The sequence below is a fragment of the Lycorma delicatula genome, chromosome 4 (assembly GCF_047948215.1).
Source record: "Lycorma delicatula isolate Av1 chromosome 4, ASM4794821v1, whole genome shotgun sequence".
In the NCBI taxonomy this organism is placed as follows: Eukaryota; Metazoa; Arthropoda; class Insecta; order Hemiptera; family Fulgoridae; genus Lycorma; species Lycorma delicatula.
In genome coordinates this window covers 3,813,489-3,827,586 of record NC_134458.1, presented here as the reverse complement: position 1 = coordinate 3,827,586, position 14,098 = coordinate 3,813,489, and the positions used below count along the sequence as shown (strand labels likewise).

At 27.9% G+C, this 14,098-nt stretch overlaps 1 protein-coding gene across 1 annotated transcript in view; it reads left to right on the top strand.

The window, feature by feature from the left end:
* The window catches only part of Hem (Nck associated protein 1 Hem), a 106,614-nt gene that overhangs the window by 17,962 nt on the left and 74,554 nt on the right, over positions 1-14,098 (top strand). Inside the window, exons 5-9 of the mRNA XM_075362164.1 lie at positions 4,506-4,667; positions 7,426-7,541; positions 8,780-8,990; positions 10,267-10,363; positions 13,240-13,402. Of these exons, the coding sequence (XP_075218279.1) occupies positions 4,506-4,667; positions 7,426-7,541; positions 8,780-8,990; positions 10,267-10,363; positions 13,240-13,402 (749 nt within the window). The remainder of the gene's footprint in view (positions 1-4,505; positions 4,668-7,425; positions 7,542-8,779; positions 8,991-10,266; positions 10,364-13,239; positions 13,403-14,098) is intronic.

Below are 14,098 nucleotides of genomic sequence, written 5' to 3'. Positions count from 1 at the left end.
ATATTTTAAATTCTATTATATAAACCACCTAGTGCAGAATATTGAAATAAGAAATATTTTACCTTAATTTTTCCTGTAGTACTTTCACAGGATTTTGCATCCTCAATAACGATTGAAATAATTCCATTATTGCATAATAAAAATTTTAAATGAAAATACTAAAATAATGAAATTGTGCATTAATTTACACAAGTGCTGCTATCTGTTGCAGTTTTTAAAACCGTCTCTCTCAAATGCTGTATAGAAAATCTACATCTATTAATATAACAATTAAAAAAAAATCAAATCATCCTTGGTGTCATAAAATTAACAATTATACAAATATGATTAATAGAGCAATCAAATCCACAACAAAGAGAAGTTAAATAATGAAATAATCATCATAAAACATACAGTGGTTGAAAATGGATAAAATATTATTTTAATCAGTAGTATTTATAAACAACTAACACTAACAAAACAACTTCCTTAGAACTAATACGTAATAAGACACCAAAAAGTGAAAACTTAGAATAAAGAAATATTTAGACTGCTACTAACCTAATAACTGCATAATAGAATATTTAAAAAACAAAAATAATAACAATAAAATAAACAATATGTGCAGGATTTATAAAATCAAATGCAATGACTATGATGGTATTTATATAAAAAAACAAATATTTCTATTAAAACTAGCTTTCTTGAACATTGTAGAAATTACAAAAATAATAAATTAGGTTTTCCTAATATGGCAGACCATCTAATAAACAATAAATATTTTACACCTGATATTGACAAAAATTTAGAAATTAATAAAGATGACATAAAATTAAATGTTTTAGAAAAATATATCATGTATAAATACAAACAAAATTTTCATTGATTAAGCCTCAGACAGTGTTTCAGGGAGACATTCTTATAAAAATTGCAACAGAAAGCAGCACTCATTTAAATTAATACGCAATTATCATTTTAATATTTCTATTTTGATATTTTTATTATGGAATAATGAAATTATTTTAATCATGACCGAGTATGCGGGATCCTGCAAACCTTCCTTGTGTTTTAGATTGAATATTGGTTTTTTAAAGTTATGTGATATTAAATTTTACCTTGATAAATGCAAGAGCAACTTAAACAGTTTTCCTATAAGTGTTCAATATGAACACCATTCTTCACATGGCCCACATCTAGCTGATAGGAGATTCATCTCGTACTTTAATCAGCAAGTCTGGAGTAATTGATGTGACAGCTGCTTCGGTCCTGTGTCTCAAGTGGTGTTGGTCAGCTGGTAATGGTGTCATATACACTTGATCCTTTATAAACCCCAATGAAAAAAATTGTACATTGGGCGAATGTGGAGGCCGTGGTAAACAAGCCCTGTCATCTGGTCCCGGGTGACCAATCCAGTGGTTAGGGAAAATTTCATTCAACCAATCACGTACAGTGTTATGCCAGTGAGGAGGCATACCATCTTGTTGCCAAATAAAGTTCTCTGGTTTGGATTGCAGTCGAGGAAAGAGCCATAGTTATAGCATATCAAGGTAGTTCATTACAGACACACTTGTTTCCTCAAAAAAGAACTGCCTGTAAACCTTCCATCAGGATATTGCACAAAAAAACATTCAATTTTGGGGAGTCTTGTTCACACTGGAATATTTTGTGAGGATTTTCTGATTCTTAGATATGCACATTATGGATGTTTACTTTTCCATTAACATGAAATGTTGATTCGTCATTGAATGTAACACGATAAAGAAAGTCTTCATTGGCATAGTGCATCATTTGCGAAGCTAGCTCACAAACTGTAGTTTGTAGGCTTTAGAGCTTGTAACAGCTGTAAATAATATAGATGCAGTTTTAAGTGTTTCCTTAAAACCCTCCACACAGACATCACTTGAATTGTTAATTTGCAGCTAGCCTTCTTAACGGATTTCCTACGATTCCTAAGACTACACACAATAGACTCTTACACGTTCAAGATCGGACATACTTGGTCATCCTGTACTCTTTCCTTTGCAAATACAGCCAGTGGCTTTAAATTTTTTATGCCATATACAAATGTTATTAACTCAAGGAATCACAGTGGAACTTCAATTGGAACACACATTGTATGGTAATTACAGATTCACACTTTGCAAAGTACAAAACACAGAACGCTTTCTGTTGCAGAGGGGTCATCATCTTTGCTACTAGCACTTTCAAGCAGAAGGTACAGGAAACAGTGTATGAGCTTGCGCACAGCTAAAACTGTTAGAGTTGCTTTTTCATTTCATGTATAATTAATCAATGTATATGAAACTTGAGAAATATTACGTAGTTTTAAAATCCCGTTATTCATTTTGAAACACAATACTCTCATGAAAAATTAAGGTAAGATATGTCTTATCTCAGTATTCTATACTAGGTGGTTTATTTAATAGAATTTTAATATACACACACACACATATACATAAAATCTAACCTATATATATATATATATATATAAACACGTGAGGGTTATCCAGAAAGTAATTTAGGTTTCAGTGTTTTTTGCAAAGCAGTAGTGGTAATGGTGACCACCTTGTTGGTCTTTGCTACCATAACTCTGTGTGTGTCGGGCTGAGCTATGAAGGACCATGATGCATCTTGTTGTTATTTTACAAGTGTTTAAAATGTGTGCCGTATAGAAAATCCCTCTAATTTTCAAAAGTGATTGTACAGTGAGGCAGTGGTGTATCATGTATAAAAATTCCTCTCAAATGTTCACAAAAAACGATGTAGCTGGCCTAGTGTTCTGTCTAGTGATGAACTGATAGTGAAAATTGATGAAAAGATTTGCCGTAATTTGCACTGTTCCATACATAACTTTCATTTCAGTTTCTGAAAATTTCACTTAACCTTTTGTATAAAGCTGTGAAAAAATGTTGTGTTCCTATAAGTTTTGCGCTCAGTGGGTTCCAAAAAGTGGCTGAAAACCCAGGTGGCCAAATCTTTTGTTGAAGGGATACAAAAACTCATCCAAAGATATGGCAAGTGTCTCAATTTATTTGGTGACTACATACAAAAGTAGTTTGTGTATTTTCAAATTATATGTAATAAATTCTTTTTTCAACAGCTGTTTTTTTTTTTTTTTTTTTTTTTACCAAAATGTAAATCACTTCCTGGACAGCCCTTGTATTAATTAAATAAATTACATTTTAATACATATATGTACATTAAGTAAATTTATGCACTTATAAGCACAATAAATTTTATGGATGATAATAAATTTTTTTCTACAAATTTATTTTTAAATTAAAAAAATTTAATTATTTATTTTCATTTTGTTAAAAGTTATTGACAGTAGCAATAAATATTAAAATTTATTATTGTGTAATAAATATTAACATTTTTGCAGTTCTCAGGTACCCATATATTTTCCCGCTGAGATAGTAGTAGTGTGTAGCTGGTACAAATAAATCTGTTGAAAATCTTGTACTTTTTAATTTTATTCAGCCAATCCATATTAAGAATACAGAATCCCTCTGTTATGTGAAATATTTTTATGTAGAACTTGACATGAGGTCCATTTAACTATAACTTTCATATTAGGATGTAGGATCTTTCACAGTTAGAAATGGGAGTACCACATCATATGATCCTTTTTCTAGGTCTGGTATATCTCAATTGAATGTGGGACTGTTACTTGTTTTGTATTTTATTAATGATGTCAGTACAGCATTAAAATGCAATTGGCAGATCAAAATCAACATTAAAATTACTTATCTATCAGTCTCTAGTTTATTTGATCATCAGTTTCTGTAACAACGTATCATGTATTATTGTGTAGCATAAAAATAAAATGCTTATAAATATTAATAAAGCGCAGTCTTTAACAAGAGAAACTAATTTACTTTATTTCATTTAATGTAATTACTGTGTAATCGATCAGTTAAATCCTTTTTTGGGAGTCATGGCTGATAATAAATAATCTTAGATAATTATGTAACCGTTTGGGATAAAACATGAAGAAACTTTATCAAATGAAAAAAATTTTATAATGGACAATGTATTTTTTTTTTAATGTTTAGTATAATATACTTCCCACAGGTTATTTCCTCATTTTCAGCATTCATTAGATTGTGTTGAATATAATACAGCAAAAGACAACACTAAAAAATAGAAGGAAAACTGATGTGATGTTTTGAGGCAGGCTGACTTGGAAGATCAGATGGCTATGCTGTAGATGTTGGGAAAAGTATTGACTTCTTAAAACTTGTAGTGGTATACTTCAATGAATGAATTTATTTAAGCCGCAATTTTTGAGTTGTTTATGTACAAAGGTCGTATACAATATAAGTATAGACAAAGGAAAGTGATGATATTCCAGTTTATATTATTTTTCTTTTATAAATTTTAACAAACCCTTTTTCACACACATCTGTAAATACATTGATTTTTGATAATTCTATTGAGAGTGTTAAAAAGAGTTATACTATAATTATGTTTATTGTTAAGGAAATTTATTGAAATGTTACTATTTAGCTTAATTTTTATTTTAGTGATCTGAGTTTTCCTCGGCTTGGTCAAATGATTATGGATTATGACCCTCCTGTTAAAAAGCTTTCTGAGGAGTTTGTACCACATTCTAAACTTTTATTTTCTGCTCTTATGTCGCTATGGCCGGTGTTTCTTTCCCGAAATCTTTCTGCGGATAAGTGGAGGTAAGAATTTATATTATTTGTCTATTAATCTTGCTATTTTTATTTTAATTGTATTGTACTGTTAATCTCAAATGAGTAGTCTGAATATTTTTTAAGTGTAGTGCTTTTTGATTATTTTTTTGTTTAAACATTTGTTTTTAGCTATTGATCTTTGTGTAGCAAGCCAGTATAGTGTTTTATATATTTTTTTTTTTTTACTACAATGAGGAGTTACATATTGAACAAATGGTCTCCAGAAAAAGTTAGTTCATAAAAATACTGTGATTAAATATGATAAAAAAATTAAAATTTTTTAATATTTTCTATTTATTATGGAACTTTTAATGATCCTTTATGAAGTTTGGAAGATTTTCTTTGTGCAACATAACTGAAATTTTTCTACTTTGTAAGTGATTTCTAATTTATGATTATTTTGATGAGAAACAACTATTAATATTATATCTCATTTTAACAGTCCTGGGTTTTACTGATATTTCTTATTTCTTGTTTTAGTGAGTAGGATATTTTATTTGTTACTGTTAAAAAGTAAATTAAGAAGTGAGTTGTAAGGAGACCTGTTTTTCTGAAACTTTTCAATTTTGAACCAAATAAAAAATAAAAACTAGTTGATATTAACAAGTCATATTGTTATGTAAAGTTTTGATAATGGAAAATTATTTATTGCAACATGATCAAGTTAAAATTTAAGTCTGTATTATTTTTTAAAGGCTTTTGGTACCGATTATATTGTTTTAGTTATATGCTAATCTCTTGGCCTACACAAGCAAGATGTATGCGCAATTCAAAAATATGTTTAATGAAAAAATGTCTTTATGCTTAATACCACTTAACCTTCTCCCATCACAATCATCTGCACTTGATTAGTGCTCCGCGAAAATATATTGATATCTGATTGCCTCCCTTCATAGTCTTATGAAGGGAGGCAATCAGGTTTTTTTTCTTGTGAAAAAAATTACAGTATATTAAAGAGATTTAACAGATTCTGACAAAAAAAAAAAACGTTATGATTAGATATTTTTTATGCCTGTAACAAAAAAAAAATTGAAACTGTACAAAAATTACGATAATTTAATTGCAGAAATTTTTTTGCGCATCTACTGCGTTTTTTATTAGCAAAATTTTTTTTTTGCTTTCTGTTTATGAAACATAGTTTGCTGATTTTATAAATAATACTTTCAAGCAAATTGGTTGAAAATTGGGCAAAATATAATGAAAAACCTGTGTCATAAATCACAGATTAGGAACATATATTAGTATAAGTGAAAGTAGATTCAGAAAACTACGTTTTATAAAAATCTCCACCACTCAAAAGGCTCTTCAGATTGACAAAAAACAATTTTTACTGTATACTGTTATTCATTACGAATCGATATGTGTTACATGTTTACCAATATCATTTGTCTGAAAAGATATTTATAGACCTCAAGTAAAAGTGACATATTTATGAACACAAATTCCTTCTTTTTTTGTGTGCCATATATCATAATTTATTATGTGTTTCAATACATCGATATGCTGCTAGTAAGATAAGCTATTTTTGTAAAAAATAAATAAATCCATAATCGTCATAGCAATTATAATACACAAGTCACACACACACAAGCACATTTCTGAGAAAAATGGTCATATTCTTTCTAGTCTAAATAAAACATTTTACATCGTATACACGTCGTTCAAATTGTGTAACAAAACTGATTCCTTTGTGAATATAAAACAAAATAACTGACTTAGATGCCATATAAAATTATTTTGTAACAGCGTTTTAAAACTGACGCTGTACATAACCAGTTCCAAGACTACTTGATCTGAAAAGGTTAAGAAATTACAGTTGTACCTCACTTCTCACAGTAAATGCATTTTGTGGAATAAGGTAAAATTAATAATTCACCTTTAATTGATAAATACAAGTACAACATAACAAATAACAAAAATGTAGTAGAAAAATGACAATCATTTTTCTGCACTGCACAGAACTTACAATAAGCTCTGTGCAGTGCAGACGAATTTATTCCTCAACTAAAATGTTATGATTTTAAAATATCTATGCTATAAACAATTGAAAAATCAGTTGCGTTATAAGTTACTATTAACAGATTCAGTGGATCACTGCATTGCATTTGCAGTGATTCGTTAATATCATTAAATTATTACTAAAGCAAGCTCATTTCAAAAAATTACAGCTTAGCACAAATAAAAAATTCTTGTAAGAAAAAGTCTATTATATAGAAAAAGTCTATGTAGTTATAAAAAAGATGACAAATTAAAAAAAAAAAGTAGCATGATTCTATTTCATTGCAACCATATAATTTTGGGTTAATAATGTTAAAAAAAAAAAAATTTTATTTATTTATTTTTCTTTATTTCTTTATAGGTATACTGGTTTTTTTTTATTATGTTAATATATTTGTTATCCAGATCAATTTCCATGATTTTATTGGTCTTCTAATCTGTTGCTTTAAAAACTTACATCAGCTCTTTTTTGGTTAGTACCACCTTTGTTTGTTGTTTCTTTCATGAAAGGTTGGTTTCTTAGCAATCGTGATTATGCTGTCATTTGACTGTCAAGAATGTAGGGATGTTTTGCTTTGTTCTTTTTACTACCTACTGTGGACTAACTTTAAGCTTATGGTGTGATGGAGGAGGCATCCTAGAAATAGTGAAATTTCTGTTGTTTATATGATTGCGTACTGGTTGTTGTTAGAATTACTTTATATTTGTGAATTATATTTGTATGTATTTATTTATTTATTTATTGCAGATCTGACCAGAAATTGAGTTTAGTTGGCAATCCTGGTCAGCTTTTGAAGCCCTCTCAAACTGATACTATGTCATGTGAATATCTCTCACTTGAATCAATGGAAAGATGGATAATTTGTGAGTATTTAATGGAGTGTAATTATTTGAGTATTACTGAAATATACATAAGTGATTTGTAATTTATTGAGGGCGTCCTTGGATTTGTTTACATGTACATAGGTTCTATACAAGCTAAATATTATGTTTAGGCAAGTGCTTAGTAATGTTAAAAATCTCTTCTTAGATTCAATAAAAATGGTCTCAGATAATACTGACATTTGTACATCCTTCCATTTATTGTATGGAAGCAACATTATTACTGTATTGATGAATTTTTAATAATGCTAAAAAAAGGAAACCTTGCATTTCTATTTAATGTGTTCATAAGTACATGCTCAAATAATTTTCAATAATGCTTTCTGAACTGAAAATTATTTTTTAGTTTTCTTTTTGCATTTAATATCTTCATGTTTTTACTCAAAATTATTTCATGTGCTTATATTTTAAATAATTAATTCAGCTTTAATCACATCTATTTTTATTTTAAAATTAATTATATATTTTATGATTGTGCTCTGATCAAGGTTTTATCACAGTTTCCCTTGAACCTTCTTGGCGAATCATGGGGCAGTTTCTTTTTTTGTCTGTGGAATAGCACACCTTCTCACTCCTGACATGATCTTTGTAATGTATTGTTATGCACTCATCAGAATAAAATATTTATGTGTGTTAGTGATGAATGTAATTTTGTATTTTAAAATAAAAGCAGTCAAAACTATGTCTGTAATTACTATGAATTGTTGAATAAATGATTGTTTTAAACATGTTACTATTTTAGTTAACAAATTATTAGTTAAATTCATTTTTCAGTTAAATTCATTCTTGAATATATAAAAAATAAATATAAACTTGAGAAAATTTCAAACGTCATTTTTGTTTGTAAATTTGCTTGTAAAAGTTCACTGCTGTTCATGTTAATTAAAAATAAATAAGTAAACAAAAATTTCATGTAAATATTTTTACATGAGGGCTTTGATTCTCATTGAAAGGTTTTATTAATATATATTTTATTAATTTTTGAGAGTTTATTTTTATATGGGCGTGTATAATGTCAGTTAAGAAAATGTTATTAATTATCAAGAAATAAAAATAATTTTCTTGAACTTACTTCTAAATTCCTCTGTTTTATTATTGTCTATTTTTCTATTACTAAAGCTGATTAAGTAACTGATCATTTTATCTCGCTCAGTTTCATAATTATTAAAGTTTAATTACTGTAACTGATTTTAATTACTGTAATTGATTTATTGTTGCAGTTGGTTTTATGTTATGTCATCAAGTTCTGAGCCAAGATCAGCCAAATAAATTATGGCTGAGTGCGCTTGAATCGAGTTGGGTAATTGCTTTATTTCGTGATGAAGTCATTTATATTCATGCGTATATTCAGAATCTGTTTGATGGTATCAAGGGGTATGGAAAACGTGTTTCGGAAGTTAAAGATTGTTATAACCAAGCAATTCAGAAAGCGTAAGTATAAACTGTTACTAGAGGATAGAAATGTTATAATAAATATGTTGTATATAAACTTACAACAAACATTTTCAAATACAAGATGTAAATAACCCATGTTTTTATATGTCCAATTCTTTTTTTAAAAGAAGATTAGAGAATTAAGACATTACTATTTTACAATTTAGTGTAAGACAAAGCACTTTCCCATCCTCTCCTTTTTATACTAGATTTTTTACTACTCAAGCAGTGGGTTTATAGCTTAGTAACTTCTTTCATGATGATGCTAAAAATCAACAGAGGTCTCAGTTCTCCTATCCGTTCTGTCAGTTTTTTTGCTAGTATGCACCACTTAATCTTTTTACTGAAATTTGACATCAAAAAATGTAATAACTAGATAAGTTCCCTTTCTTGATTATTTTTTGGCAGAATTTGACTTCATACTCTCATAAAGTTCACCACAAACTTTCTAAAAATATTTCTAAGTTATTGCTGTTACTAACAGAATTTTCTGAAACTGCTCAATTTCAGTAGTTTTGACTAACATTTGGTTATTGGTTGTTTACTATGTAATTACTACTTTCTTGTGGAATGATTATTTTTGAAAATTAAAATAATTAAAAATGTTCAGTCTCATTAGCTGGAAAAAAAGACTCCAATTTTTTTATGATAGTGATCAAATTATTCTTTAAAATTGATGTGTGATAAAATACATCTCATCAGTATGGATGATATGAACATTAGTCATTTGAAAATTACTAACTTATGGTGCCTTGTTTTCTGAGCAGGATTCAATAATATAAACATTAAGACTATGAAACCAAAATCACATAAATCAAATAAATTTATGCGCTTAATTAAAGGTTCAGTTATGGTTATAGTAATTTGTTGAATCACACCTCTTTTACTTCACGCAGCTGATAATGGGTCTTGCAACTGATTGTATTCTTTAAAGTGACCTTGTTTGTTTTAATTTTGTCTCTGATTTGTATGATCTAGTTTATTTGTATAATATTTTATATACTCAAATTATGAATTATCAAAAAAAAAAGAAGGTGTATGTAGTTTGTGAAAAACTAAAGGTGATAAAAAAAAATCAGATAAATTTAGAAACTGCAAAGCTTCAAGAAAGTATAGCATAAATGAGGCAAATGTTTGGTTAAGAAAAGCTTTGAACACATCTGAGATTATGCTATGACCCAAAATATATTAATTTTTTTTTTATTTCATTTACTTTTATTAATTCATAAATTGTTCTAATAATACTGATTTCTCATTTTTGTTATCTTTTTAGAACATATAGACATAGAGAGAGGAGAAAATTTCTAAGAACCGCTTTAAAAGAACTTGGTTTAATTTTCACAGACCAGCCTGGTCTTCTGGGCCCTAAGGTATGTAGTATTATCTATTACTATAGTTGTGTTGGAAGTTATGATATTATGTGTATACATAATTATGTCTAATTTTCATGGTAGTGTTTATGAATTACTTGCATGATGTTTTTTTCTACTTAAAATTTCATTTGAAATCTTTCTGGCATAATGATTTCTTTTACTTCTGTTAAAGGAGTGTCAATAAAGTCAATTAAAATGTTGAGAACCTATTGTTAAAACAGATTGGTTAAAGAATTTATATTTAGCAGTTTAATTAAAACATTAGAAAGAAAAACACTAAATTGTTAATGAATTGATTTACAAACAAGAAAGCAATCAAACATCATTCACAAAACTGTTTATTTGTAAAAAGTCTTTGAGTGTGTTGCCAATGTTTTCGGTAGTTTTAGGATGGATATTGTTTAATTTTAGATGATTATAATAAAAGGATTATGAGTCAAAAGTATTTGAGAATATGGTTTGACTATTATATGAGATTGGATAAACATGCTAATTACGAGAGTAAAAACCTCAGTGTCTTTTATTATTTGTATTTAATAAATTAAACAAAAAAGATCATGTTTTTGAAATCACTTGACAGGTTACAATGTTCTTTTCAGAAATATAAGTAATTATGAAATAATTGCATGAGGTCGAGCGTATGAAAATTGTAAAACATATTAGAAATCATATTAGAAACTTATAAGTTCAAAACATATTAGAAATCATAAGGTTAAATAGTAGTGTTCAAAACTATAGTTTTTTTTCAAAATAATTTATATTGGAAGTCCTATTACATTACTATCATGATTTCAAGGAAAGCAAACACTTATGATTTTTCCAAAACTTTGAGGAACCGATCTGTCAAAAGGTACTAAAATGATATAAAAAGTAGTTTATATAAAATGTAAAAAAAACTTATCTTACAAACTAAAGTCATGTATAAACTAATAAAAGAAAACACTCTCCATGGTGATTGGAGATCATATTTACCTGTCTTCAAGAAGGTTGTGGGTTCAGATTCTGGTGAGGCTTGGGATTTTTCAAAATTGTAAAACTTATATTCCTAAATATAAAGGTTTAATGGTTTCTGGTAGTTAAACTCCAAAAATGTAAAAATTGATTTCTTATTTATAAATGGAATTAAAAATGATTCTTAAAAATAAAAACAAAAATTATTTTGTAAATGCTGTGCTATTACAGCAGAATTTGTCCATATATACTTTTCATATTTGTCTTAAGGAAGTAATTTTTTTATATAAGTTAAGTTTCCTTTTTTGATACAAAATTACTTAAAAAAAATTTGAATATTGTCTGTCATCAAGTTTATGTAAAAAGACAAGAGTTTTGAAAAACTCCACCTTTATATTCCAAATTCTTCTATCCTACAAAAAAGGTAAATTGTTTATCCTACAAGACAGATAAAATAATAGATTTATATAAAATTAACTAAATTTTTTACTTATGTGATATATATCATGAATAATGACCAGAACATACCTTCTTGCCATTGTCTTTGTCAAAGCCAAAAAATTCAGTAAATTATATTTGTGTAAACTGAAACAGTGTGTAATTTATTTGCCTAATACCTTTAAGGTTCCAATCTGATAAGTCTAATTGTTTAATAGAACTTTTCATTTTGTTCATCAATAAATTATTGTTATTGTTTTGCTTGCATGAAATGTGAAATATGAGACTGATGGTGTGGTATTCTCACAATCTACTATCAGAAACCAGAAATTTCTGGTTTCATACATTTTTGTTAACTTACCAACCTTATTCAATTATATTGACCTACATAACATAGCAATTTGCACAGCATAATCTGCTATCTGCCCTGTTCTTATTGATATTATTAGGAGCTCTATCAAATTCAGATCATCTTATGTAATTTCCTCTAAATGTATTGTCAATTTCTTTCTCCTTGCATAACATATTAGTTAGTTTTCCTCTCTTAATAGTCCTAGTATTCTTGTTGTGTATTAGCTTTCTCTTTATGTTATGAAAAGATTGGTTTTCCATCTGTATTTGTGATACTAATTCCTTCAGGATTCATTTCTCTGAAATGCTTTTTATATACTATTTGTACCTTCGGAATGTTTTTTTTGCACGGTAAAGTATATTTCTTTTTGAACTAATTTTCTTGTGTCTGTACACTATCTTTTTACATTATTTTACAAAAGCAGTTAATCTTCTTGTCACTCTTTTACATGTGTATACTTTTTATGCTCATTCAACTGTAATAGTATATCTTTTGTAATCTTAGGTCTTCTAGCACCTGCTGTGTATTTTCCTAAATTTTCTTTTGCCTTAAATTTTACATTTTAAAATTTATCTACAGCTCTTCTTTTATATTATTTTTAATCTGAGTCTCACAGTTTTATAATATTATAATATTAATTCCACCTTTTTTCCCAGTTTCTTGTTTAATTTCTTAAACTTTAATGTTCATTTTCTTATTATTAAATTATAATCTGTATCTGTTTCTGCTCCTGGTTACATTTTACAATTTGATACCTGATGATGAAATCTCTACCTGATCGTTATGTAATTTATCTGATATATTTACATTTATGTTTGCCTTACCTACTGCCTCATATTCTCTTTTAGGAATCGTGAGATTGTTTTTGTTGTAGCAGTATGTTTGAGAAGAGAACCCATACTGTAGGTGTTGTCACAATTAGTGTGGATATTTGTGGAGAGGCCAAACGAAAAAAATGGATTTGGAATGTGTGTATTAGCCATAATTTCCTGGTTAGATTTTCATGTGGGAGACTAAAAGAGATCATCTAAAACTATATTCACATAAAATTTAAAATCTATGTAATCGAGTAGCTTTGTTGTCAAACACAAATTAGGTGTTAATCATTTTTATAATTATTTTTATTTTTTAGGCTCTTTTGATCTTTGTTGGATTGTGTTTTGCTCGAGATGAAGTTTACTGGTTGTTACGGCACAATGCTAATCATCCTCAGCAAAAAAATAAAGGAAAAGCTGCTGAGGATCTAGTTGATAGACAGTTACCAGAATTATTGTTCCATATGGAAGAATTGCGAGGTCAGTTGCCTTCAGTATCTTTACCTCTTGGTTGGTTATTAAGCTGTTTTCAGTCAAATTTGATTACTTTATATCTCTTCTATAATTTTTAATCTTAAATAAACAGTGTGCATGTGTGTGTCTATGTCTATGTTAAATAATTGTTTACTTTAATTTTTATTGTGTAATGGTAGCTTACTTTATAAGCTAATACATAAGATTCTTCAGCTGTAGTGGTCTTTTTGAAAAATTAGTCCATAGATTTGTAATAAATTTGTGCATTATAATTTTGTGAAAAAAATAAAGGAATATTGTGAAATTATATTTGTTAAAACTACTCTATATTCTTTCTTTATCATTGGCTCTGACGGATATTGGTGTTTGTGCTTTTCAGAGTTTTTGTTACATGGAAACATGCTGTGTCTCGGTCAAGAAAACACAACAAGATTTTTTTTATTTTTGTCTTATAAAATTAAATTTTATAATTTTTAACAAATAATGTTTGGAATTGCTTTCTACCGAGGCTATTAATGTAGTTACTACAAAAATTTATGTAAAAAAAGTTTACAGCAAATATAATATTTAAAAATATTAATTTATTCTACTGGTAGGGGATATATTTGGTGAAATTTATATTGATCTTGAGTTATCTATATTTTGCATGCACAGCAGCTGGAATTAAAGAAAAAATATTCATTTGGAACTATTACTACTGAT